The 27,445-nt window shown below is 44.3% G+C and overlaps 2 protein-coding genes and 2 pseudogenes across 4 annotated transcripts in view; 3 read left to right on the top strand and 1 right to left on the bottom strand.

The window, feature by feature from the left end:
• The window catches only part of MAP3K15 (mitogen-activated protein kinase kinase kinase 15), a gene marked incomplete at both ends in the record, with an annotated part of 72,205 nt that extends 67,842 nt beyond the window's left edge, over positions 1 to 4,363 (top strand). Inside the window, 3 exons of the mRNA XM_079765657.1 lie at positions 205 to 310; positions 1,129 to 1,351; positions 4,276 to 4,363. Coding sequence (XP_079621783.1) covers positions 205 to 310; positions 1,129 to 1,351; positions 4,276 to 4,363 — 417 coding nt within the window. The remainder of the gene's footprint in view (positions 1 to 204; positions 311 to 1,128; positions 1,352 to 4,275) is intronic.
• Positions 4,032 to 19,427, bottom strand: PDHA1 (pyruvate dehydrogenase E1 subunit alpha 1). Its single transcript, XM_079765738.1, has 11 exons — positions 19,281 to 19,427; positions 15,386 to 15,445; positions 14,670 to 14,843; positions 13,741 to 13,867; positions 12,510 to 12,601; positions 11,661 to 11,753; positions 10,804 to 10,959; positions 10,313 to 10,384; positions 8,152 to 8,219; positions 6,850 to 6,958; positions 4,032 to 6,207 (listed from the first exon to the last, which is right to left on the bottom strand). Exons 1-11 carry the CDS (start codon positions 19,335 to 19,337, stop codon positions 6,043 to 6,045), a joined length of 1,173 nt encoding a protein of 390 aa, XP_079621864.1. The 5' UTR covers positions 19,338 to 19,427; the 3' UTR covers positions 4,032 to 6,042.
• A 587-nt stretch (positions 19,428 to 20,014) lies between these two features.
• LOC307096081 (protein phosphatase 1 regulatory subunit 26-like) lies at positions 20,015 to 24,428 on the top strand (annotated as a pseudogene). Its single transcript has 3 exons — positions 20,015 to 20,115; positions 21,988 to 23,325; positions 24,424 to 24,428. The product of its transcript is annotated as a protein phosphatase 1 regulatory subunit 26-like (transcript).
• Positions 24,429 to 26,208: 1,780 nt separating this feature from the next.
• On the top strand, positions 26,209 to 27,227 carry LOC307095861 (protein CDV3-like; annotated as a pseudogene). The gene is made up of 2 exons: positions 26,209 to 26,284; positions 26,726 to 27,227. The product of its transcript is annotated as a protein CDV3-like (transcript).
• Positions 27,228 to 27,445: the final 218 nt, after the last annotated feature.

Raw genomic sequence — 27,445 nt, 5'->3', positions numbered from 1 at the left:
TAGATTTGATCACTGTACCCATCTTCTAGACCCCAGCACGACTTAGGGTCAGCTTGGAGACTCAGTCCAGAAGAAACAGAAGTAGGGTAGAAATGCAGAGCAGAATGGTTAACACTTTATCTCAGAGAGTAGAAATTAGAATTAGTAAAAACTCATTTCTTAGAAGTGTAGTGGACCAGAAATCTGCATATTTGTGTTTTATAGGTGACTAGAATGTTGAGGCACCATTTAATTAACGCCCAGTGGCTGTTTGCGATGGATATCATCATCCAGCGAGCGGTGATGGCTGCAGTCGTCATTCTCATCTCAGGTGAGTGCCTGCTTCTCTCTCTCCCATCTTGGCTATACTTCCTTGCAATAAAGCAATACTGTCACAGACCCTTTGGGGCTAAGATTCTGACTCTAAGAATTTCTCCTGCGCTGTATTTCTGTGCCCCCTGGGCCTAACCGAGACTAAACTCATGATCTAAAAGTTAGCATAGATGCTACAGTGCATCCTTAGGAACACCTGCTGGTTGGTTGAGAATTGAATGGTGCCTTCTCCTCTCAGAATCACCGTGTGGTAACTCTAGATATCTTTTGCTCTTGTCAACTCTGTTAGAGCTGCTTACTACTCAAGTTGATTCTTTCTGTGGTAACTTCTTCCTGCAAAGGAAGATTTGTAACACTTGTGTTGACACTGCCATTTCCTCTCTGGATTTCACTCCTTCCCTGTCTTCTGCCTGCTCCCCTGAATGCATGGGAGCCCAGCTCAGCTTCTAACTTCCGGGAGAAGCTCTTTAATCCCCAGGACCGCATTACTCCCTGCTCCAAGTAGGCAACTTTCTGTAGTAAATGTACACAGGCCAGGTTGGAAGCCTAATTGTACCTCTTTAAAACTTCCCTTGGCTAACTTAACACATCTAAATCTGTTTTCTCATCTTTAAACTGGGGGTGATCACTTTTGCACTGCCAAGAACTGAGTGAAATAGTTCCTCTCCATTTTTTAAAATCGCAGTCCCAATACAGTGTTGCATTGGCAGGGCCAGCTTCTGAACAGCCTTGTTTGCTGGCGCGGGACATAAAAGGTACACGAGGCTCTGGTCTTGTTGAACCGTGGTCCTTTCTTCTTCTTTCATGATTGCGTAGAGCTCCGAGCCCACTTTGAGCCCACCTTGGAAACAGAAGGGGTGAATGAGGACCCAGAGGAGGTGGACCAGGATGGTCCCCCAGCAGACCCACCTGGAAGTGAAGCACATGCAATACATGGAGGTACCAGACCCACTTCAGCACTTGTCCAGGAAGCCCAGCACCAGGAGCTCGAGCGGGATCTGGGCCTCCAGCTGGACCGTCTGAAGCAGGAGACCGGCAGGTCAGTAAGGGTGGGACAATGACCTAAACCAGCAAGGCAACTGATTTAGTTGAGTGCTTCACCCAGGTCTCAGAAAAGAATCTTCACCACCGGGGAACTGGGCAAAGAGGTATCCTCAGTTTCAACTGACCGATTAAATGCCTCCCTTTTATACTGGAAATCCAGGCCACACAGCACTTAGCCATATTCAAGGCAGCAGCATCTTGGAGTTTTCTGTGTCTTTTTGCCAAATAGGAACCCTGGCATGGCCTGTGGGTACAGTGGACATCTGCAGCCCGCTCCTACAGAAGTAGCCAAGTTGGGGACTGGTTAGCACTCTACTATGGCATTGGCCCATAACCCTGACCCCAAGGAAGTTTGCCCTTACCTCTTTGAATCTCTTCCTTGTGGTTTGTCAGGATTCCCTCAGCAGGCATTCATGGACTGCCTTCCCAGCCAAGGGACCCTGGCACTGTTATGAGGTTCCCCCAAGAGCAGGTCTGTTTTATTCACTTCCTGGCACATAGTAGGTGCTTAAAATTATTAGAAAAATAAAATTCCTGTTTGCACTGGAGAAATCATATCAATGGATTTATGAAAAGCATAAGCCACAACTATAGCAAATATTTGGTGTTGGTTCCAAATGATGCCTTTTTTGCCCCATGGTCATACATGTTGATTGATATTTAATGGGGAGAGATAAGGTGCCAAGTGTACATATTTTGGAAGAGAAGCTGTATACACCCCTAGGGATCTCTAACGTTGAATCTTAGGCAGATCTAATCATTTCTTTTTAGGAAGATCTGGAGGAGTCTCAATGAACTGGTGGTGGTGGCGGCATAGTTTTTGAAATATGACAAATGTGAATGTTGATAGTAATACTTAGCACTTTTAAAAAACGTTTTTCTGGTAGTTTGTAATTACCAATTCAAAAAAATGTTGTATATAAGTTCAAAGGTTATTCTCCACTGTTGATGTTACCAGTCTTTGTAGAATTAGGAATTAGTAAATAGCAGCCAGCACAATTGCAAATGCCTGACAAACATTAAATTCCTACAAAGCATGACTGTCCTTGCTTTAGCTGTGTTTGGGGCAGAGCAGGAAGATGGTACCTACTGCCCAAAGTGATATTGCCTGGGAATAACTGGTATGAGCATCTGTGAGACCATTTCCTGTACGGCAGGCTTCTACCTCCTCAGCTTAGTCCCCTGAGAGGAGGAAATAGCCTGACCACTAGTTTCAGTGACTTAATCTGACTTAGGGAGACAAGTTGAAGTTATCAGATCATTCTGGCGGAGTTCCACTGGGTTATCTTGGCTCATGGTACATTTTGAGAAAAAATATACTCCCGCCCTGAGCACTAGTCTTTTTTTTTTTTTTTTTTTTTTTTGTCAAGGGGAGGAAACAAGGAATTTACCCATGTACAGACTGCTCACAAAACGTTGAAGAAACTAGATTGACCATTGGGATTGTGCCTTTTTCTCAATCTCTAATGTTAAAGATATTGAGTTGAATGGTGTTAGACTCTCTGGAATGATGGCTTTTTTTTTTTTAAACCAGACTTTTGAAAAGCCTACTTCAAACAGAGAGAGCATACCAGAATCTTGTACGGCAAACCCCAAAACGGAAAACTCAAGAATTGTGCCACTCTCCATCACAATTAAGCTCTAATGGTGAGTGACTTTCAACTTGCTCTGACTTACATCTGTGTGAGAGACCATTTAACAGCTAATATTCTAGCCCTAAGCCAGTTTTGCTCAGTGGATAGAGCGTCAGCCTGCAGACCAAAGGGTCCCAGGTTCAATTCCGGTCAAGGGTATGTACCTTGGTTGCAAGCTCCTCCCCGGCCCTGGCTGGAGCTCCTGCAGGAGGCAACCAATTGATATGTTTCTCTCACATTGATGTTTCTGTCTTTTCCTCTCTTTTCCACTCTCCCTGAAAATGGGAAAAAATCCGAGGGTGAGGATTAACATAAAAAAATAAAAGCTAATATTCTAGTTAACCGTGACACAATTGAGATCATTCTCTAATTAACCACTAAGTATTCCTGTAGATTCCGGAATACTAATCAATAACAAAAAGGAACTACTGGTACATTAAAAGCAGAATGAATCGCAAAAGTGTTATGCTAAGTGAAAGAAGCCAAATTCAAAAGGCTATATACTATGACTCCATAAATATAGACTATTTACACAATATTCTGTTAAAGGCAAAACTATAGGGACAGAAAAATCAGAATGGGCAGGGGAGGGGATTGATAACAAAAGATGTGGCTCTTTGCTGCACATCTTGGGGTGATGGACATTTCTGTATCTTGACTATAATGGTCACAAGACTTCGTTGCATACCTAAAAGTGGGTCGTTTACTGTTTGTTACACCTCAGTAAACCAGCTTTGTCCATTCTGTGCTTACAAAAGGGTTACAGCTACCTCTTGGAATGTGAATGGATGAGGTCTGAGGCAAAATCTCACTAAAAACTATATTTCCTCCTTTGATTTCCAGTGCAGTTAGGGATGGGACGCCTGAGAAAAGGCATTTTAAAGATGGGAATAAGAATTTAAAGTGATATATAACCAAGTTCCAAACTAGCTAAAGGCCACAGGTAAGGATTATTTGACTCTGGACTATTATACACTGTGTACTAGAGCAGCTGAGACAGGCTCAATCCATTTCCTTTTCACATTACATTCTGGAATAGTTTATTTCCTTGTCACTGTTGAAGTTTTATTGTTACACATCAATATACAATAAAACAAACTTCTAATTACTACAGAGAACCCAGCATCATCTTATGGGCAGAGAACATATCAAGAGCTTGTAGACTGGTTGCAAATGCAAGGAGCAGATGCAAATACTATTGAAAAGGTAAATTTATACACCCCCCCAAAAAAAACAATCCTATGCTATTGTTACAAAGGTGCTTACTCCTATGTATTTGATCTTTATTTCAGATTGTTAAAGAAGGTTACAAACTTTCTGATATTCTTAATGACATCACTCAGGAAGAACTCAGATACCTTGGTCTGCGGTAAGAACAGCCTCAGAACACTTTGTACAATAGAAAAAAACTTTTTTCATGTGATTATGCTTTTAAATATAGTAGTAGAAAACAAACTGCTGCTACCTTTCTCCCTTCATTGAACTTAATTCCTTTTCCTATGGTTTAGAAAACTTTAAACTCTGCAGTTTTCCCAGGTTCAAGTTGGGAGTAAAGCCAGGAGGTGGCAGAAGCTAAAGGCTCTGTAGGAAAAGCAGGAAGGCGAAATAAGCGCTTTCCCCATTCCGCGCTACATCAAAACATGTCTTTAAATTGCAGCCTACATTCTGGTTCCCATGTCATCTTAAATGGGCTGTTCTGTACAGATCAGCACGCCTGCATATACCTCTAAGACAATGTCCCACTCCTGCTGGGGCACAAATGTCACCTCCATGTGTGAAAAGAACCTATTTCTATTTTAACTAAGTTTTTACAACGTGATAGGAAATCTAGACAAGCCTAGAATTATATACTATACTTTTTGCTATAGGGCTTCTAAAGAAGTATTGTGTTGCTTTAAAGTTTTCTTTTAACTCTAAAGACTCTTCTTTTTGTTTCATAGTGGTGGGCTCCTCTGCAGGCTCTGGAGTGAAGTCTCCCAGTACAGAAGACGGAGTCAGGGGGCCCCAGAAACCCAAGATGAGGCTTAATCAGTCGGCAAAGCCAGGGGACAGAGGGAGCAAGGAGCCCACATCTTCGTTGTTAAATTTCTCATACAGACACACACAAAACACCATGAATAACTTAAAAACTTGAAGTTCTAAAGAGTTAAGAGGACAGAGAGGGAGCAAGAAGCTGACATCTTTGTTGTTAAAAGTTTCTCAGACAGACACACATAAATCACCATGAACAGTTTAAAAACTTGAAGTTCTAGAGAGTTAATAAAATGTTTTCACTGGCTTTCATGTTTTATGCCTCTGTTTATCAACATTTTAAAGGTGAGTAGAACGGTATGTATTGTGAGAACAGTAAGTGAGCCACAGTTTTGACATCCAGAGTATTATGGAATTCTTAAAAATGAATTTTAATTTACTTCAATGAAAAAAAATCAGCACATCCTATATATAGCACTTGCTGCAAAGATAAAACAATAGGTGTTTAACAAAAAGGTTGGGAATCACTGTTTTAGGTTATAAGTTAATAGTAACTGGTTAATTGCACTTTAAGTTATTTGACCTTTGAAATGATTGTGTAGTCCTATTTAAAAATGGGACTGTCCTTCTACCCACTGCCTGGTTATAAGTAAATGTTGTCTTATAGGCGTGTGTGTGCATTAATGTACGCTGTTATTAGCTGTGGGGTTGGGCCAGACAGGGGAATGAGCCCCTACCCGCGCGCCCTCCCCCCCCCCCCAAACAATAAGGTGGCAGAATTGGACAGGCATACAAAGAATTGGTTTTCCTTTCAATAACTAAAAAGTACTTGTTAAAATAGTGTACAAACAAGATCAAATAGAACTTTCTTAAGGAAATAATCTGAAGTAAGGTTAAGCAAAGTCTGTTACCTATTTAGACCTATATAAATCTAATATAACCTTTAATGCAATACTGTATAAACTGCATGCAATTACTACCTTGATCTACATATTCTATGGGTGAGAACAACAAGAGTTCCTTACAGTTGCTGTCAAATAGCCCACTGAAGATGTAACCATCCATTACATGCAGTCTCCCATTAACTGATAGACTTAAACTTAATCCACTGATTTGCACCCCGAACTTCAAAAGGTGGCTCGTTGGAGTAGATGTGATAGCCTAGTTCTTCCAAAGGTGGTTCAGGATCAGCTGTAGCAAATTGGGCAGCATCCTCAATTTCTTTCCTCACTTCGACATCAATTTCCTAAAATGAGATTACAGTTCGAGATTTTTAAATAAACAACAGTGTAAGTACCAAGTAGTTATACTCTCTGATCCTGTCGCTAGTATAACTACAATTCTTCTAGTACTAATAAATAGCTGCTATAAAGATGTTATATAACTAACAATGACATACCCAGGAATATTTTATAGTACAGACATCAATATTTAAAGTAATTATATATATCTCAGCCAGTGAGGCTCAGTGGTTGAGCATCAACCTATGAAATAGGTCAGGGCACATGTCCGGATTGCAGGCTCGATCCCAAGTAGGGGGCGTGCAGGCGGTAGCCTATTGATGATTCTCATCAGTGATGTTTTTTATCTCCTCTCCTTTCCTCTCTGAAATCAATAAAAATGTTTTTAAAGTAACTATACGCGCGCGCGCGCACACACACACATATTCTAGTGTGGAAACACGAATAAAAATAAACTATATTTCTAGGAAAAAATAATTGTGCTCTTGGGAAGTTTTAACAGGCTTTGGCCAATATGACTAATGTTCTGTGATAATAGAGACTTTCCCATAAGGTAGTTCCTGAGAAGTGGCAGCTACTTTTGTGTGGAGAAATATCAATTGCTCAGAAAGGAAAGCCCGCTTTTAAACCACCAAGAGTAACAATACCTTTAATTCTTCAACACTGGCAAGATTGCTGTTCACCATTCTATCCTTGAGAAGCATGATAGGGTCACTCTTACTTCTTACTTCCTGAATTTCCTCTCGTGTACGATAACTATAGGGAGGGAAACAGAAGTAGGTAAGAACAGTTCCAGTATAGCAAAGAGTTCTGTGATATATGGAAGTATGTTGCTGAGATGGAGCTCATCAATACCTATGTCAATGATGGAACGACAGAATTATATTTTCAAAGCATAAGAACTGAGCCTGCTGTTTTGTAAGAGCTGCTTAGATCTATAGAAAACTATACTGGCAATTAATTCACCTGGCTTCTCCAGCATTGTGACCACAGGGGCCAAGTCTTTCTTTGCATCTTTGATCTAGAGGTAGGGTCTGCAGAAAGTGGTGGAGCCTCTTTCTGTGTCAACTGCCCTCCTCCCCTGAGCTCCTAAATTTCACGTAGGTGGGGACAGTAGAGATGATTGTTGGCAGTGATAATCACAGACTCTGAGGCAGTAGAATGTCAAGCAGGAAATAAATGTGCCTTTCTCTTCTCCCTTAAGACCCTAAAGACGTGTGGCCAGCGAAAAACTTGCATAACAGGTTTTCCAATTCTTGAATCTGTAATACATCCTTGTCCCACGCATCATTTGAAATAACACTAAAAGGACTACAATTTTTTGAAAACAGAATTACAGAAAGTGCATTTTTCCATATAAGTTGCTCTTTATATTTTCCCTTAGAACTCCTCCACTCTACACTCAAAGGCTTGCTATGGCTTACTTTGACTAAATCTACTATTGTGTCACTCTCTGGGACACAGCATTACATGCCAGAATTACTAATTGACCCGTAAAACTACTATCTTCTAGTGTACCCTATCTTTTTGTGACTCATCTATTTCAGCATACTGAATGCCCCATGTGCCAGCTGGCCTCACTCCATACCAGCTAGAACATTTTCAATTTCTCACTTTAGAAAAAAATGCCATGAAAGAATCTGGGGTAATGCCCCCCAATTTACTACACCATCAGACCTGCTTTATGGAAGAATTTCTCTCAGCAATTTTATGTTATTGCTGCTCATGCTAACGTAGATATTATATAGTAGGGATTTTTCAGAATACTTTCTATATTGGAACCAATTTATTGGGAGGCACTGCTTTCCAGCCAGGACTCAAGTTTACTTGAAGCCAGCTAGTGTCTGACTTCAAAAAAGCAAATGTTGAAATGCTTTGCTTTTTCATGTGAATAGCACCATTCATAGCACATCCCACTTTACACACCATACTATTTCCCATGACCATACCTGACTCCAGGATCACTCATGCTGTGTCCATGGTAACGGTAAGTCTGCAGCTCCATTAGTATAGGCCCCTAAAACAGAACCCAAGGGAGATTAGGCAAGACCACAGGCACAGCACACCAACAATCAATGGCCTCAAATGCACACACTTGCAGGATCAAACATATTCTTAACAGATCCATAAATCAGGTGAGTTGTCAGGAATTTCTTATTAGTTGACTGCTTCTTATCTGTTCTCGTTTCTAATACAGATTGACTGCATGTTTCTTCATTCTCATTTTAAACAGGAACCTGCCCCAATTTGTTAGGAATCAAAAAGGCACTTAGCATTATTACAGAGCCTACTGATGTTAAAGAACATTTGTTCCATCAGTGTTGCATTTGTCATATAATCCTATAAAAACAGCTTAAGTTTAAGGAAGAAAAACTTATTAGAAAGCAGGTATGGCAGCAGAAAGGGGGATAGCATTTATCTTCAGGGTCACTAGGCTAGTCTTTCTCCTCCAATCACAGGTGACATCTATAAGCATACTGATCCTTTTAAAGCGCTAGAGAAAAATACTAAAAATAAGATTAAAGAAACTCTCCATGTGTGCTGGAAAGCACAAAAGGATAGGAGAACTAAAGATAGGCTGGGGAGGTGAATTTCCACCTCACACCCATTTCAGGCAGTGTTCCGTAGGGGCTAGCAACCAATCCTGCTACATGCAGATCTGGCCAGTGTGTAACAAGAAGCTGGCAGGTACCCTGATACTTGACCCCATCTGTCTCTCTGCTGGGAGTTTGGCCAGCTTGGCTACAACCAGGTAGCTTGCTCATACAACACTAGCTCCCTACAACCCTTTGGGGAAGGAAGTGAATCTAGGATCTCTGGGCAGTTTGGTGTAATACATAAAAAAGGGAGATTCTGAGTCCAAGTGCTTGGGTTCCAATCCTAGTGTAATATACTGTATACTAGCTATGTACCCTTAAATATTCTGTTTCCTCATCTGCAAAACAGTAATAACCTAACTCAGAGTTGTGCCAATTAATACTTAAAAATACTGAGTGCAGTACCTGACATATGTCAAGCCCTCAATAACTGTCACCTCTTCTTTCTGTTATGTCATCCAGCAGCCATTTGGAAATACAGTGGGTTTGGTAAAAAGGGTGGTGATAAGGGGCTTTCCAGACGCTCCCCAATTGCAAGATAAAGCTTTGATCAGGCTGGGAAAGTCAACACATGCTACAAACCACTGATCCTGTTTCCATGTAGGGTTAGACCCCATGTCTTCTTTTAGAAACTGGGAGAGAGGGGCACGGTATCCAGCTTCCAGGGCCTGGACCCCTAGTCCTGCAGTCCTGATATAGACTGCTGAGCCTGCTGGCACCAACCTGCTATCTTCATCATGCTCTAGTTTATTCTTCTTTTCTCTTCTTTAACTGCTCTGCATTTCCCTGGCTGCTTCACTCCCTTTCTTTCATTTTCATCACTGCTAGCCAAATCTTAATTTACATTACTGCCCAGACACACACACACACACAGAAGTCACTGAAAGGTGAACCTCTGGGCATGCTTTCTGGGCTGTGGAACATTGATTTAGGGAAAACATCTTCCCACTAGCTCTGATGGTACATATTCCTCTTGTCAGGCCAACCTCACTGTTCTCTCCATTGCATAATTGAAAGGTCAAGATTCTTAGGACTGAAACAGCAAGACCAAGATTACATACTTCAACCATAATATTTAATTTATAGAAGACAAACTTACACCGAATGCCTATTATATAGTATAAGCAAAGTTCTCTGCTGACCATTATGGGGGTCCCCAAACTGTTCACGCAAGCTTATAGTTAATGGGGGGTTGGAAGCACATAATTAACCAAACCAAAAGGCAAACTAGATCAAGTGTCACGATGAAGACAGAGACAAAATGCTGAGGAAGCCCTGGAAGATTTACCCCAAATGGAAGCAATGTGGAATGTTTCCCAGGAGGTAAGCTACCAAGACAACTATTTATAAAGGGATCTGATTCACTTGACCGGACTCGACTTCTATCTATGCGCCTCAGTGAGTAGCTACCCCTGCATACCTATGACAGACATGGGGGAGGCAATGTTTTAACTTTAAGACAGATAAACATCACTAGCAATCTCTAGCCCAGAGGCCTCAGATAGTGTCTTACCTTTCCAGCCCTACAATGGGCAGCTGCAAACTTTGTTGCCTCCCGGACACATAGGACATCCATTCCATCTACCTGTTAATACATGGTAAAGGGGCAGAGTATAAATCAAACTGCCTAAGATCATCTTAACTCTATGTGAGCTGCTACTGCATTAAGAAAATAGAACTCTTGCCCTGGGTAGTTGCTCAGTGCTTAAAGCCCACAGATCTAAGGGTTGCAGGTTTGATTCCCAATGAAGGGTACATGCCTGGGTTGCAGGTTCCATCTCCTGCCTGTGAGGTGCATGCTGGAGGCAACCAATCAATGTGTCTCTTTCCCGTCGCTGTTTCTCTCCCCCTCCTCTGTCCCTTCCACTCTCTTAAAAAAATCAACGGGAAAAATATCAAGTGAGGATTTAAAAAAAAAAAAAACACATGAAAATACAACTCTTCAATCTGTCTGAAATTGTCAAGTACACACACAGAGGCATTGAGCCATGAAGGTGTCCTTACCCTCATCCCAGGAATGAAGTCGCCTCTCTTGTAGTAATCAGTGCTGGCTGCTGCTCTCTCAACAGACGTTCCCATCCCATAGCGGTTATTTTCACAGATGAAAATACAAGGTAATTTCCACAAAGCTGCCATATTGTAAGCTTCAAATATCTGACCCTGAAAGTATGCATAAGAAGTTCAAGTGAGTTCACTTTGCTGTTTTTCTCAGATTTCATCCTAACAGTTGCTACTCTACCTGGCAGAGAAAGCTTTCATAAAGTATAAAAAGCAAGCATCATCTTTTCCAATTAAGGGATATGAAAAGCAAACACCACTTATTTCTGTGGGGCCAAGGCAGTATATAGACCAGGGAAAAGAGGAACACATAAAAATGTGTGGCTACCTAGTTTTATGCTTTACTGTAAGTTCTAAGAGACTCAGTGGATAACCAGAGTGAACCAGTATCTAAGAATCAGCATCCACAGCAGGGCCTCAAAGACTGCCATCCACAGACTAGTGACGCCTCGGACCATATTCGGAAAAGCACAGAGTCAAGGCTCAGAAACTGAGAGGAGTTTGACAATGCCAAGGCTTTCCAGAGACTGAATCAGTACATCACAGCACTGGTTTAAGAATTGGTTTGCAATGGGTTCAAATATAAAAAGGTCCATAAAGTTTGTGAAGCACTGAGGTACAGCAAAGGAGAGCTCCCTCACAGGAGTGCATCCCTATAAAGCACTTATGAAATATGCCAAGAGGTAAATCTCTAATCTGGCCATAAAACCCAAATTTACCTTGTCTATTTTAACTAGTAAATAATATCTTCTCTACAAACTGACCTAAGAATAGTCAACACTTTGAAAGAGGCACATACTCACCTGGTTAGCAGCGCCATCGCCATACAAAGTCAAACAGACCTCATCTTTTCCATTATACTTACAGGCCAGAGCAATCCCAGCTCCCAGGGGCACCTAGTATTAAGGACAACCAAGAAAGAAAGCACAGAAATCCACGAGGGGAGAAATTAATGCTCTGAATTTTAACTCTTCACCAGAAATTGAGATAGAAATTATACTGTCACTACAAACTCTCCCTACCCCAATATGCTTACTCCACCCCCAATATTAGAAATAAAGCAAGAGAGTAAGATGAGTAATTATTATACTCTCAACTATTAAGCAATAACACTTCTGAACTCAAAGATCCAACTAATTATAAGAGGCAAAAAATGAAACCTAGGCATAAAAAAAAACATATTGTAGAAATCTCAATATATTAGAAAGTAAACCAAACAATCTAGATATGATTTTATGCTGTTACTTCTTCATTATTCACTAATTGATAAAAACATGAAGTTGGCATAGGGACTCTAAGTAAGCCCTGAGATGCTGATCATCTGCCTCTCCTGGTCTGGCACCGGCATCAGCACTGTCTATAGCAGGAAGAAGTAGGGCCAAGTGGATGTGACAAAGCAATTAATGTACTTAAATATAAATAAAAAAGTAAAGGTATAGCTCCACTGCTAGAGGCTCTTGCTTATAAGTCATTGTCCAAATCTATTTATTGAATGATCAAATGGTAGGGTACAAAGCAATAGGTCTGTTAAGCACTCTAAGCTCCAAGAGTACTAAAATACATCAGAGGAAAGTTCTCTGGGGCATGAACTATTGTAAAGACAGAGATAAGGGCCAAATCTAGGGAAGCATGCAATCCCCATCCTTGACTACCTGAGCTCCAACAATGCCATTGCCCCCGTAGAAATTCTTGGCATACATATGCATTGATCCTCCTTTTCCTTTAGCACAGCCTCCTCTTCGTCCTAGAAATGGCACACACATATGCATCAAAGACCAAATATGCAAACAAAACCACACCCAAACATTTACTCAAGAGGCTCATCCATTAGAACTCTAGAGGCCAATTAAGTTGTATAAGCACCTGCCCCTCTGTACAAACACATATTCCTCCTTTTCTCCAGGTCCTTTAATAATAAAGGTCAGATTAGCCCCAGGTCCTAACCTTTCCAGCTCTCTCATCAATGAGTTCCCCTCAGATGTTAGAGAAGTACCCTGGACTGGTTTTTTGGGGTTTTTTGTGGGTTTTTTTTTTTTTTTTGGCAGTTACAAACATTCAATTTCTCCTACACTGGCACACTAAATAGTTCAAGAGTCAAGGGGAACAAAGACAAAAGGAAATACTAAGGAGAATCCTAGAATTTATACTATTAACCATGAAATGCTTCTACTCAATGACTGCTAGGTTTCTGCTGGCATGTTACAGTGATAGTAAACACAATTCTGATTTCATAAAGCTAATCTTTTTGAACTTTAACCTGAAGGCTCAGATGACCTCAAAAATGGTCAGTTTACTCAAAAGGGAGAGAATGTATTTCTTTTAATTCAAATTTTTAATATTAACTCATAAGGAGTTAGCATCTTTTTTAAACATTTTTTTATTGATTTCAGAGAGGAAGGGAGAGGGAGACAAATAGAAATATCAATGATGAGAGAGAATCATTGATTGGATGCCTCCTGCACACCCCTATTGAGGATCAAGCCTGCAACCCAGACATGTGCCTTTGACCAGAATCGAACCAAGGACCCCTCAGTCCGCAGACTGACGCTCTATCCACTGAGCCAAATTGGCTAGGGTGGGAGTTAGCATCTTAATAGGAGAGATTTAAAAACTAAATTCAGCCCTGACCAGTTTGGCTCAGTGGATAGAGCGTCAGCCTGTGGACTCAAGGGTCCCAAGTTTGATTCCGGTCAAGGGCATGTACCTTGGTTGCGGGCACATCCCCAGTGGGGAGTGTGCAGGAGGCAGCTGATCAATGTTTCTCTCATTGATGTTTCTAACTTTCTATCCCTCTCCCTTCCTCTCTGTAAAAAATCAATAAAATATATTTTAAAAATAAAAACTAGATTCATTAATTTCCCCTTTTTGTAAATTAGTACAAACCTGTAAGCTCTGCGAGAATTTCTCGTACAGAAAGCCCACGAGTAAAGGTAAAGCCATGAGCCCGATAGGCTGTGATCAGGTGGTCTGTGGGATTTATGCCAGCTTCCATGCCCACACAACAAGCTTCCTGCATTAAAGGAAGAAGCTTCAATTAATCAATACAATACACATTTCTAGATAAAAGGTTTCCTAGACTAATATGAAACATTTGGCCTAGCTGAACTCTTCCTTAATAACCACAGAAAGTAGCTCTATCATCAGAAACAGAGTGGATGGTAAGGCCCAAGCAGAAGCCATAAACTGCCAATCCACAGATGTATGTTTTCTTTAGGCTGTAAGGTGATTTAAAAAGAAATCCCGAATCAGATGTCAACATTTAAAATAGAGGGAATCTCACAAGAAAATCGAGTCTTCTGTCTTGTGTTAAAGAAATGAACAATAGGAAACATTAGCCCTGTATTTCCATATGGCACCAATTGGCTGGAACCAAGTCATGACATCCCCTACAAGTGGGAGCTGTCTATTCCAGTTCACCACCAGTCCTTGTCACACTCCCTATTTTGTATAGCTAGCTTTCTTCACTCATTTATTCTACCTAGCTGGTCCCTGTAGGAATTTAAATTTGCAGTCCTTGGTCTAACCCCCCCCCCCCCACGCACATATACAGGAAACAAAAAAAAACCCTTTACCCCAAAAGTATATCCAATGCAGGTGATCACAATACCATAAAGGCAGAGGAAATCAGCGATGTAATGCATGAATAGATTCTTTAGCATAAGCTGCATAGCAGCTCTCACTCAGCATTTTCACTTTTATTGTAAAATACCAGCTGGAATCCGCCCAATGTATAAGGCAGAGTAATAGCCACTAAGTAGAAGCCACGCTTAAATTCCTAAATAACACGATTTTATTACAAAACTATCACTCACCTGACCATCACACAAGTGACAGAAACCACGAATAATTTTCTGTTTATACAGCTGATCTGCCTTTAACTCCATTCGGCGAACAGTCTGCATCATCCTGTAGTATCTGAGCCCATCCTCCCTGGTGAGCACTGTGGTGACAGGAGGGCCCTCTTCCAGCCGGTGAAGGTCACACTTCTAAAATGGCATCAGTTGTCTTCCAGTTACCACAATGTAAACACTGCCAACCCCATTCTAAGATCTAACGCCATCACAAATAATATTTAACTCAAAAACCCACAGGGACATATCAGAAATGCTGCATATTGCTTCTGACCCCTTATGTCCTAAAGCTCACTGTGCAATGGGATGGGGTACTGGAGGAAGGGAATCTTTCTAAGATGACTTTCACTGAAAACCCCTCAAAGTCAAATGAGTTCTAGGTTGAAAGACCAACTTTCAAAAAAGTATTCAAAGAATCTTCTCACTCAAAAGTTTTACCGAATCACATTCTAAACTTTGGAGTCCTTAATTTTTTTTTTTAGCTTGCCCTTCTTTCTACCCCAAACACCAGCAAGCTGCTAAGTAAGAAGAGTAAATTTTTGCTAAACGTCTCTGAACCTTGGATTCTAAAACATTTGAAAGAAAATGGTAAAAAAGCAAAAAAAATATCAACTGTTCTGTTCCAAGGGTAAAACTGTATATCAAAGGGGACCTGCAGAAAAGTTAACACCTCTTACCTTAATTTCAAATGTAGCATCATTTGCAAAATTCCGGGATGCCACCAGCACTCTGCTTGCCTTGAAAGACCAAAATATACAAATATATCAGTATTTTTATTCTCAGTTATTTTTAAAGTCATTACTATTACTAATCCATTATCAGGATGCAGTCCTGGAACTTGAATAAGCCCCAATATATTCACTGGCTTATCTCCCTTCTCTGCACTGCATTGAGATCTTGTCTTCCAAATGAATCCGTGCTTTGGCCAATGAAACACGATTGTACCCCTATCTGAAGACAAACAACAGAAAGAAAATGGGGGCAAAAACCAAACCAATCTACTTAGTCACTTTGTTTTCAAAGAAATTACAATGAGGATATAATGAAGTCAAAGGCCAAGTTGAAAAGACTAGATAATCTGTGTGCTTTGTTTATGCTATTTTAGTCATAATCAGATATACTGAGCAAGCTTAAGCTTCACTTTCAGAATCATTTTTCAAATAAAACTATGATTCAATCCCTATTTCAGGCAAACCACTTCTCTATGAAATGGATCTAGAAGAAAAATATTTCAGAGTACTCAAAGTATGAGAAAAATATATTAGTGAGAAATGTATAAGACCAAAGAAATGGTACTTAGCCCTCCCTGACTTAAAAACAATGGACTTGAGGGTTGTTTTATAATGTGAACAGATTATATCTTGGGTAGGTTCCTCCTGAAGCCCCACAAGGGAGAGATGTTCTCTACAACAGTGTTCCCTTCTTGATGTATAAGTGGCTGTCACCGCTTGGTGGGGTAAAAACCTTTTCATTCTTACAACTGAACATACCTGCTTGCAGCAAAAATATTCTATGTGATGGCTAAGGTACAGGTTAAATTATCGGACTATTTTAGCCACACTCTGCCACATTTTCACACACTGATGTGTAAACCAACACGACTTCTTTTCATGGAGAATTGAAGCACATTCTTCAGATGCCACAAAAAGGACTTTTGGCCCTACCCAGTTGGGCTCAGTGTATGAAGCGTCGGCCTGCGGACTGAAGGGTCCCAGGTTCCATCCTGGTCAAGGGCACATGCCCTGGTTGCAGGCTCCATACCCAGGGGGGGGGGCGGTGTGCAGGAGGCAGCCGATCAATGATTCTCATCATTGATGTTTCTATCTCTCTCTCCCCCTCTGAAATAATTTTTTTTTTAAAAGTACTTTTGATATGTTCATAGTCAAGCTTCTAACACTGGAACACTGGACTTCATCTTGGGGAGGGGTTAAGATTACCTGATAATTGTACCTTGAAGTGTACAAGCCTCCAGGCAGAAAACTATTATAATCTTATCTCTTTACCCATCAACATACCATTATCTAATAAAACAAACAAGTAAAGGCAATGATGTTGCTGGAGGGAAAAAAGCTTAAATATTTCTAGAAACAAATGCTTCAGTTAAGGTAGAAGTAGAGAAAGTCCATTAAAATACCTAAGAATAAATGAAGAAAATTGAAAAATTTGGGAAGAAATGGAGCTGAGAGGGGTAAGGTGACAGACGAAACGTTATATTTGGCAATCACAAAACAAATGTGTTATTTTTGGCAGTTAAAAAAATTATTTGGTATTTCCAGTAAAGACAGGGGAGTAGGTAAATGCTATGCTCACCTCCTCCCATGATCACATCAAAATTACAATTATAGAACCAACACTGAGAACCACCTGAAGACTAGGTTATCAGAAGTCCCATAATCCTATGTAATAAAAGGCTAACATGCAAATCGACCAAACAGTGGATCAGCCAGTCACTATGACAAGCACTGATCAACAGGGGGCAGACACTCAACGTAGGAGCTTCCCCCTGGTGGTCAGTGCGCTCTGACAGAGGGATTGCCAAGTGCTGTTCAGCCAGAAGCTGGCTCATGGCTGGCAAGGACAGGGGCGGTGGCAGGAGCCTCTCCCGTATTCCACTCTGGGAGATGTCTGACTGCCAGCTTAGGCCTGCTTGGTGCACAGGGCCTCCAGTCAAGAATATAAAGAAGCCACATCAAGACTGGTAGGAGAGGTAGAGACACAGAATGGGCAGGTCCCACACCCACAGTGCAGTGATCAAGAATTGGGAGGGTCAGTGTGGCTCAGTTGGTTGAGGATCATCCCATGCACCAAAAGGTCATGGGCTCAATTCCCGGTCAGGGCATATGCCCAGATGGTGGGCTCGATCCTGGGGGAGGAGGGGCAGCTGATTGATGTCACATCAGTGTTTCTCTCTCCTTCTCTCTCATCAATAAATAAAAATTTTTAAAAAATTGGGAGGGATAGCTTGGCTGCAGGTCTCCCCTGAGGAGCAACCATTCAAGTGAAAGAGAAAATATTTTTTAAAATTCCAGACTCTACCAGTATAAGTGAAACATTTTACCTACTACTTAAAAAGTAAAAATAATAATAATGGTAGTAAAGATCTCACACACAAAAAAAGTCTCACAAAAGGAGTCATAAATACAAACAATAAGACAAAGAATAAAATTTTAAATGCAACTTAATCTGTGAAATAAAAATTTTGAAAACTCTCAACCTCATTCAAATATGAAATGACAGGTACTTAAGTTAAAAAAAAAAGTACAGATCTATGATTCTAAAACCAACACTTTGAACATTCTAAGCAGCCTGTGTTAACACAACTGAAACCTGATGATGAATGAGCACACGAGAACCAAGAGCCCAAAGGGCACTGAGCACTCTGGGAACACATCAATTATTACAGCTGAGAGAAACATTGGTTAGCGAATTTGCTCTGTTGCTAAAAGGGGGAGGAACTATTAAACGGGGGTTCAGGCCACAGACACACAATCTAGGGTTAATACATAGTTATTTATGAATATTTTCCTCTGTGCCACATATGCAGGCAACAGAAAAAAATACCCAAAATAGCCAAGAAGGGGGGTAGCTCAAAGTAAGGAGCATTAACTCTTTCACTCTCTTATCATTAAAAAAATTAAAGAAAAAGAAATGTTATACGTGGAGAATCCATTCCCACTACAATAGTCATCTCTCAACAAGAATTTCTGACGGAATGAAGCTCCATTCCACTCTTGTTTTATCCAGTTAACAGATGACTGCAACTCAAAACTCAATTCAGCCCGGCCGGTGTGGCTCAGTGGTTGAGCCTCGACCCATGAACCAAGCGTTCACGGTTTCATTCCAAGTCAAGGCACATGCCCAGGTTTCAGGCTCTGTTCCCGGTAGGGAGCGTGCAGGAGGCAGCCGGTTCAACTTTCTCACATAAATGTTTCTCTCCCTTCCTCTTCCTCTAAAATAAATAGGAACATATCCTCGGAGAGGATTAAAAATAAAAACACCTTGCCCAAGGTCGCAGGGCTCGTAAACGGTGAGGATGGTGTTCGAAGGAGCCACTCAGTCTCCGGATTCCATGCTCTTAACATTCTACACGGCCTCTGGGTCAAGAGAAAGGTAATTAGGAAGACTTCAAATGAGTGGGGCCGGTAAGGGGATGGGGGGAAGGGGGACAGATGTAATACTACCAACAATAAATTTTTTAAAAAATGAGTGGACCGGGAAGGGTGGTCAACTGGAGACTCGACAGGTCCAAGACCCCCCTTTTCTGTCTGCAGTAAAACGCACAGGCAGATCTGGGGCACACGGAGCCCCGCGCCTGGAGCCGCGGCTGACCTCCTTGCGGATATCGTAAAGCCCCCACCCCCACCCGGGCGGCGCAGGTGGCCCAGCAGCCGCTCCTCCCCAGGCCGGGAAAGAAACGCATCGCCTGGAGGCAAAACAAAGGCTCGCGGCTCCGGAAGCACTCCGCCGCGCCATAGTTACCGCCACACCGCGCGCCGAGGCCCGGCCCACTCTCGGGGTCCTCCAGCCTCGGCCCCGCTGGCGCCACGCACCGGGCGGCTCACGCCAACTCACCGGCTTCTGGGCAGCGCCCGACAGCACACGAGAGACGGCGGCGAGCATCTTCCTCATGGACTGAGGGTAGCGGCAGGGCCAGCGACTCCCGGCACAAGAACGGCGACCCAGCCGTCTCCTAGTCTCCTTCAGGCGCCCGGAGCGGAAGCCACGCCTTAGCCGCAGCGCGAAGTAATGGAGGCGGTGCTACGTCATCCTCCTCGCCGGGCCGTGGACCAACCAGGACAGTTCTCAGGGAATGCCCCGCCCACAGGAGAGGCCTGCAGCCGCCCATTGGGTGTCTGCGCCAGAGAGGGGCGGGGCTGAGGGCTACTGGGTCACCCCTTGGTGGGCGGGTGCAGAGCCGGGACCCGAGGGCGCCTGCGTTGGAAAGTGGGGCCCCGCCTCCCGGACACCGCGGGAAAAGCGCCCTCTTGGATTTAACACCACAGATGAGCATTGGAAATCCTGCAAGTCAGTCCTATCTTGCGTCCAGTCCTGCCGGTGCCGCCTTCGCCCAATACACGGGATGATAAAAATTAGCAACATGGTCGGGCCAAAAGTCAGAACATCTGGTCTCTATAAATGGTTCTGCCGCTGATTTTTAAAGAGACCGTGTTTTAACAGTTGTAAAATGCTGCCCTGTCTACTTGACTAGGACCCCAAAATCGATTCCCCATGTCATACTGAGAGGTCAATGGGAAAAGCCTTTTGGCTCTAGTTATAGATTCACATACTCAACGTGAGCTAACAGCATGGCGCGCCTGATGGTGACAGCACAGACAAGAAACACAAAAACAACTCTAGGGTCTCTTCAGAGGAGTTCCCAGGTCAAAGTGCTAACTGTGTGCCAGTGGTATTGCACCTGGGTACTGGGTTCAGATTTAGACTCCACGTTTTAAAAGGTGCTCGGGGAAAACCATAGCAGGAACTTGTGGCAGGAATCCTAAACTCAGGTCTTTATCTAAATGTCCAGGCGCCGACCCGGGTGAGGGTGGGGCTTTAAGAAGTCCGCATGGAAGTCAGCCACGGCTCCAAGCAGGGTTAGGTGTGTTCCAGATCTGCCCATGCGTTTTACTGCAGACAGAAAAGGGGTCTTGGACTTCTCGAGTCTCCAGCACCAGGAACTTTAGCAGGTTTTGAATGGATACATTACACATATAATTATACATATAATGAATATATTTCCATTGTAAAGAGGGTTGTGGAAAGCTGAGAGCAGTCAGGAAAGGCTGAAGAAAAGCCTTTCAGATCCGATCTGACCACTTAGCTGCACTGACTAACCAGGGTGGGGGTGGGGGTGGGGGTGGGGGACAGGAGGAGGGCAGGCCCAGTACAGTCCCAGATCAAAGCCGCTTTTGAGAAATGGAATCAGGGTTGGCGGTAGATCATCTTGGTCCTTTTAGACCTCATTGAGGACTTAGACCTTTGTCCTAGGAACAATGAGATATCAAAAAAAGATTTTAACATTAGCAATGCAGTTTGTTAATATGGAAGACAAGATGTACTCGCTCATGACAGAACCCCAAGGGAAGTTCATTGAAAGAGGTGCCATAGTGTTTTCATGGGAACATAGGTCTCCTGAATCCATGGTAAAGTGTGAGAATAATGGCGGGTTATGAGCATCTCTTTCTATTTGCCAATGTAGAAGTGTGCTCTTGAAATATGGGTGTGCTCAAGCTGAGAGAATGTCAGCTGAGCCACCAGATTTGTATTTCAGGATTAGTGCTGCCTTTGACCTCTTCTGCGTGCCCCAACAAGAGCGAGGGCAAAGATTTCCTTCCATCTGTGGGTTGTATCACTCTGGGGCTGGCTTTCATCGGATCAGCGATTGCGTCACATCACACATCCTTCGAAGTCTGCCCTTGTTCTCCCATCATGCAGATCATGGCTGATTACTCCTGAGTAAAGTTGCTGTCAATCATTTTCTGTGGCTGGTCCCCAAACAGAAGCAGCCTTTGGAAACCTAAGAACAGGCTTTGGGAGGGGCAGCATAGCACATGGACTCTAGAACCGGTCCACCTGGTCTCAAAACCTGGTTCAATGATTAGCCGTGTGACCTTGGTCGAGTTGCCTAACCTCTCTGTGCCTGGTTTTCCTCATTTTCAAAAGGAGCATAATGGCAATATTCATGTCATAGGGTGGTTATGAAGCATATATGGCTTAAAATTTGCCAAGCACTTAGAATAGTGCCTGACCCATGCAAGCACTATACTAGAATTTGGTAAATATGCCAATCTTTTAACCTCTTGGTGCCCTGCTGTCTTCATTAGTAAAGCAACTTTTAGAGACCTCCATCTTCCAGGTGTGCTTTGAAAATGAGTTAGCTGGGTACTCAGATGAGTTAAGGGGTGACTACTATCTTCATAGTCAATAGTTAACTATCGTTGGGGGCCACCAAGTGCTACTAAATAGGCAGAATCTGTATCACTCTAGTACTTAGACAAAGGTTGTTAATTGAACAACCAGGCCAAACCAAAGTGGACTGTCCAATGGCAAATATGGATGGTAGGGGTACTGGGGGCAGGTGCTCAGTGGCCTTTGCACTCATCACTACAGCTTGCAGCTTCTTTCTTGGTTAAGTTCTCCACTCACAAAAATCTACAAGGCCATAAGAGGTGGTCATCCAACTGTGCTGGCTGGGGAAGAGGAAGGAGGTGAGCAGGGACCCATAGCAGAAAACCCTGCCCAAGGAGGAGTAGCCTGGCCCTCTTATCCATGGCACGAGCCATGCCACAAATATTGCCTTGTCCGAAACCCCCAGGAAAATGCCAGGCGAGTGGAAGCCATTGGCCTCGAAGGCTGTGGACCTTGGCCTGGGTGGCCTTGAGCCTGACCATCCTCCAAGCCACTAAAAGAAGCCAAAGCCCTTACAATCCCAGGAAACAGCAGCCAAGAGCAAGTTTGTTGGACCGGTCCTTGTGTCGGGCAGACATGACTGCGGAGCTGATGTGCACTGAAGGGATCCTGGACATTTCCAAAACGATCCTGCGACCCCTGGGGAGGGTGGTGACAGGCCTCTGTCTGCCAGCCCGCTACCTTATCCCCAAATGTGCCTTTCTGCTCCGAAGGTGACAGCAGCTCCATGGACAGTGACGACAGCCTAGAGAGCAGGAGATCCAGATGTTTTGGGCACTAGAAGCACAGTCCAGGAGTTTGCTGGCCAGAAGGGACACCTGCCCTTGCCTGGCCCCTACGGGCAGGCTGGTGGCCCCAAGGCCCCTGTCTCTAAAACACTGGACCTGTCGCTGAGCTGCAAAGGGAAATGCAGAGGAGGTGGCAATACCCTGTGGCCGTCCATAAAGAAAACAAGAGAGATGGCAGAGAAGGGTGCCCCAGATGCTGACCCCGGCCAGAGAAAAGCACAGCCTGGCCAAGGAAAAGCCAGCAAGGTGCCTGGAAGGGAAGGCAGGCCAGGGGGTAGCCTCTCCCCTGCAGGACTGTCGGGCTGCGTGATGACCATGTGGCCCTGGATGCGAGGGTCAGTGTGACGCCGGGCTATGGGAAGTCTGTGGAGGTGAGGAGTGTGGACGAGAAGGAGAGCTTTGAGGACAGGAATAGCTCACTGGACAGCAACGAGGACCTGGACACCACCATTAAGGACTTGTTATGATCCAAGTGGAAGCTCAAGAAGCCTTGTAGGTGTAGGGACCCCAGAGCTGTGGGCAGGAAGGTCCACCGAGACACGGGCCCTGGGTCAGCAGGCGGCCTCCAGAGAGGCTGGAAGGACAGAAGCCCGCCCTTGTTGAAAAGCCGCCTGTCAAAGTCCAAAAGGGACAGCCGGGAGGACCTGCTGAGGAAACCTTCCAGCAGCTTCTACAGCCCCACAGAGAGAACAAAGCTGTGTAGGGCTGGGCCTGGCCCTTGAGCACATCCCTGGCCTTCCCATCAGGTCAAAGAGCCTGGGAAGGGCATCCGTTCTCCAGCGAGGCGGAGGCCCACGGCCTTCACCCATCAGCCTCCAGCCCCAGCTCTCAGTCTGACAGCAGTTCCGTGGACGGTGACAACAGCATCGAGCTCGATATCTGGAAGGTTTTGTCCAAAAAGGACAGGGAGTCCATGAGCGGTTTAGAAATGCAAAGGAGGGGGTTCCCACCAGGCTCAGGCTGGGGAGTGTGCCCAGGCCAGAGCCACTGTGCTGGAAGGTGGTGGCCTCAGCCCTGGGCACACAGGGCCAGAAGGGCAGGGGGACCCCTCAGCCAGCTACGGACTGGACCGAGGGGTGGCCCCGCACAGAGCCGGCCTCCCTCCCCACTGCTCTGTCCAGAGGCCAGCTGGTGCCCCCCAGCAGCAGCAGTGGGACTGTGTCTGCCAGAGGGTCACCTGCAGGTATGAGAAAACTTTATCCTCACTAAGACCAGAGCCCACGGGGGGGCCACAATGGGGGCCCATGACCTCTGGGAGCCGCAGCCCGAAAGGGGACAGGGAGGGTGACCCCAGGTCCACTTTGCTCTCCCATGGGGTGATTTCACCCACCAGAGTTGGCTACAGAGCATGTGGGCGCTGAGCTTGGAAGGCAGGGACATGGCGTGGAAAGGGGAACTGGAGAGGTAGAGGGAGAAGGGGCCCGGCCTCACCACCGGCCCCAAGAAAGGCCTGCCCTTTGCAGGCTTCTCCCCGCTGCTCTGCACTGTGGGAAGAATGCCTCCTGAGGGCCACGCCAGCCGGCCTCTGCAGGGCTCGCCTTCTGGGACCGCAGAGTGGCCCATGTTTGGAAGCTCACACTTGCTCATAAAGAAGGTTGGCCACTGGCCCAAGAGGAAGGCGCTGGCAGCGCTTGGCTCACACGACAGCAGGAACTCGGGTTCAGACGAGGACATTTTAGACCTGAGGTATAGATGGAGGGTGGATAGAGACAGGAGAACAGGAGGCCTGGGGCAGTGACCCCAGTGAGCTGAGCGGCACCTCCATGGAGGATGGTGGTCCATGGTCAGGGGCCAAGTCCTCAAGCTGTGAGTACAGGTCCTGGCGCCAGCGTATCTGTGGATGGCGCATGTATGTGCTTGTACCTGTGCATGTATAGGTGGCACTGTGGGTAGTGGAGGAACGGGGGCCACTGTAACTGCCCTGTACATATGTACATTAACAGGAAATGATGCCCTTATTTAACATGTGTCCTAATAAATATGGTTTTTATACCTTTTACTTTTTATTTGTTTAACAGTATGACCAGGCACCACCCTTGGATGTCCTTTGTTTAAAAATGTTTTTATTGATTTTTAGAGAGAGAAGAAGGGAGAGGAAGATAGAGATAGAAACATCGATGAGATCCTGAGAGAATCATTGATCGGCTGCCTCCTGCACACCCCCTACTAGGGACCGAGCCTGCAACCTGGGCATGTGCCCTGACCAGGAATCAAACTGGGGACCTCTTGGTGCATGGGTCGATGCTCAACCACACCACACCACACCGGCCAGGGATGATTTTTGTACCTTTTCTTTTGTAAATTTTTTAAGTGCTGTGAAAACTATTTTTGGAAAACATAGCTGTTTGATTTTTGTAGGGCGTCCCTGACTGCAGTTTCTGTGGCTTCCATATCACTCACATCACAGCCAGGTTTTCGTGTCTCTGAGACTGGTACTTTGGGGTGATTGCATGGAAATGCCTGGCTATGCCTGAGGGAGTAGCAGTGTCACCCCCCCAGTGCCCCCCCCCCAAGTCCCTTAGGTCTCTATCTAGAGGCTTCTGGACATCACTTGTTATAAGGGACCCCTGGTAGAGAGGCTGAACATGACCCCTGAACACATTGCAGCCACAGCCTTTGACCTGAGAACCTTTAAAGTACAATCACCAGCAAACACACTGGCCGATCCCCAGGCCCGTGCAAGTGGAAGTCCCAGGAGGGAGCTCTCACAGGTCACCCCAGTTCCCTAGGGCCTGTATTGCTTCATGTCCAGTCCTGTTCAATGATTACATGGTTTTAAAAGCTCAATAAAACTCTTTGTACACGGGGTGGAAGGGGGATAATCCTCCAGGCCTAGTCAACGGTCTGCAGAACTGGCTGAACTGTCATAACTCCTGCCAATCTTAAGAAACTTGCCAATCTCTACGAAACTGAAATTGGAATTGTGCAAATACAGGGTAGAGGCAATTGTGGACTTTACCAAATAGCTAAAATAAAATTCTTCCAAAAAGCATTTTAAAACTACCACCTTTTTTCATTATAAAAGAAACATGTTGCAGCCCTAGCAGGTTTGGCTCAGTGGATAGAGCGTCGGCCTGCGGACTGAATGAAGGGTGCCAGGTTTGATTTTGGTCAAGGACACAGGCCCGGGTTGTGGGCTCAGGCCCCAGTAGGGGGTGTGCAGGAAGCAGCCAACCATGATTCTCTCTCATCATTGATGTTTCTATCTCTCCCTCTCCCTTCCTCTCCGAAATCAATAAAAATCTACTTTAAAAAATAAACATATTCTATGTAGAAATTCTGGAAACTAAAGATAAATCAAAATTTTAAAATGGAAATATTCTACAAGTACACAACCCACATAAACCCTTGTTAATAAGCCAGTATATCACCTCCCAGTGATATATTTTGGCTATACATATACACATTTAAAAAACATACAAATGAGATCAGAAGGTACCTAATATTTTGTAATCCTTTCCCATGGATGATTAAATAGCTTTAACAACCTGATTTTTAACTCCTAATAATCCATGGTAACTATGATTTCATTCAACCAATCCTTTATTGTTGCACAATTACACGGTTTTTCATTTTTACAATCATAAACCAGGCTGATGAGCACATGTGTAGCTATGGCCTCATTCAAATTATTACCATTATTGGAGTCCCACGGGCTGCACCCACCACCAGCCCCACCCATCCAGGTGGAGAAGGCCAAGGTCATGGCCTAAACGGAGGAGCAAAGCCTAGACAACAACTCCTTCAATTAGGGGGGAAACAAGAAGGAGCTAAGCAACTGGACAGCGAGCGCCTCGGGGGCGGGGGGGGGGGGGGGGGCTGGGGCTGCCACCATGAGGAAGGATGAAGATGAGTGGAAAGAATTTGAGCAAAAAAGAGGTTGACTAGCCCGTCTGATGTGGCTCAGTGGTTGAGTGTTGACCTATGAACCAGAAGGTCACAGTTCGATTTCTGATCAGGGCATATGTCTGGGTTATGGGGCATGCAGGAGGCAGCTCATCAATGATTCCCTCTCATCATTGATGTTTCTATCTCTCCCTCTCCATTCCTCTCTGAAATCAATAAAAATAGATTTTAAGCCCTGGTCGATTTAGCTTGGTGGATAGAGCGTGGGCCTGCGGACTGAAGGGTCCCGGGTTCGATTCCGGTCAAGGGCATGTACCTTGGTTGCGGGTACATCCCCAGTGGGGAGTGTGCAGGAGACAGCTGATCAATGTTTCTCTCTCATCGATGTTTCTAGCTCTCTGTCCCTCTCCCTTCCTCTTTGTGAAAAATCAATAAAATATATTTTAAAATAAAATAAATAGATTTTTTAAAAAGAGGTTGACTACAGCAGCCTCACAGTTCAAGCAATGCAAATAAGTGAAAAGGAAGAAGAAGGCAGTGAAAAAAGAGAAGATCCAGGTGATAATTGGGAAGAAGGTGAAGGAGGTGGTGGTGGTGGTATAGAAAAATCTTCAGGTCCCTGGAATAAAACAGCTCCGATACAAGCACCCCCTGCTCCAGCAATCATTACAGAAACCCCAGAACTGGCAATGACTAATGGTGTGTATAGGCCTCCTGGAGCCAGGTTAACCACAAGGAAAACATCACAAGGGCCACCAGAAAACATACAGCGATACACCGTTCCCCTCCCCGCAGTCCATTGCCGAGAAGGTAGAAAGCCAAAAGGACAAAGAAATGGAGAAGAGCTTTGGAGTTGTTAGTAAGACACAAAACTAGAGGCAGAGATGAGGTTTCAAAAATCCAGGCCCTTAAACTTCAGCTAGACAACCAGCACACTGTGCTTAAAAATAGAAAACCAACTACACAGTACAATTAACGAATGGTCTTTGCTAACCCTTCTAAGGTAACTAGACCACACTAATCACCACAAACAGCCATTATCATCTGATTTCTGCTGGACTGACAGCAACCAATGCAGACCTCTCTATATAAGTGACCGGCCCGATTGCACTATGGAAGTTTCAAATGTCACAACTGCTCTTTATGTATATTGAATTTAGGGAGATTGGGGAAAAACACACACACACACACACA

This window comes from Cnephaeus nilssonii (genome assembly GCF_951640355.1).
Source record: "Cnephaeus nilssonii genome assembly, chromosome: X".
In the NCBI taxonomy this organism is placed as follows: domain Eukaryota; kingdom Metazoa; phylum Chordata; class Mammalia; order Chiroptera; family Vespertilionidae; genus Cnephaeus; species Cnephaeus nilssonii.
Note: the sequence above shows the minus strand (reverse complement) of the source record. Positions and strands in the feature narration are given on the sequence as shown.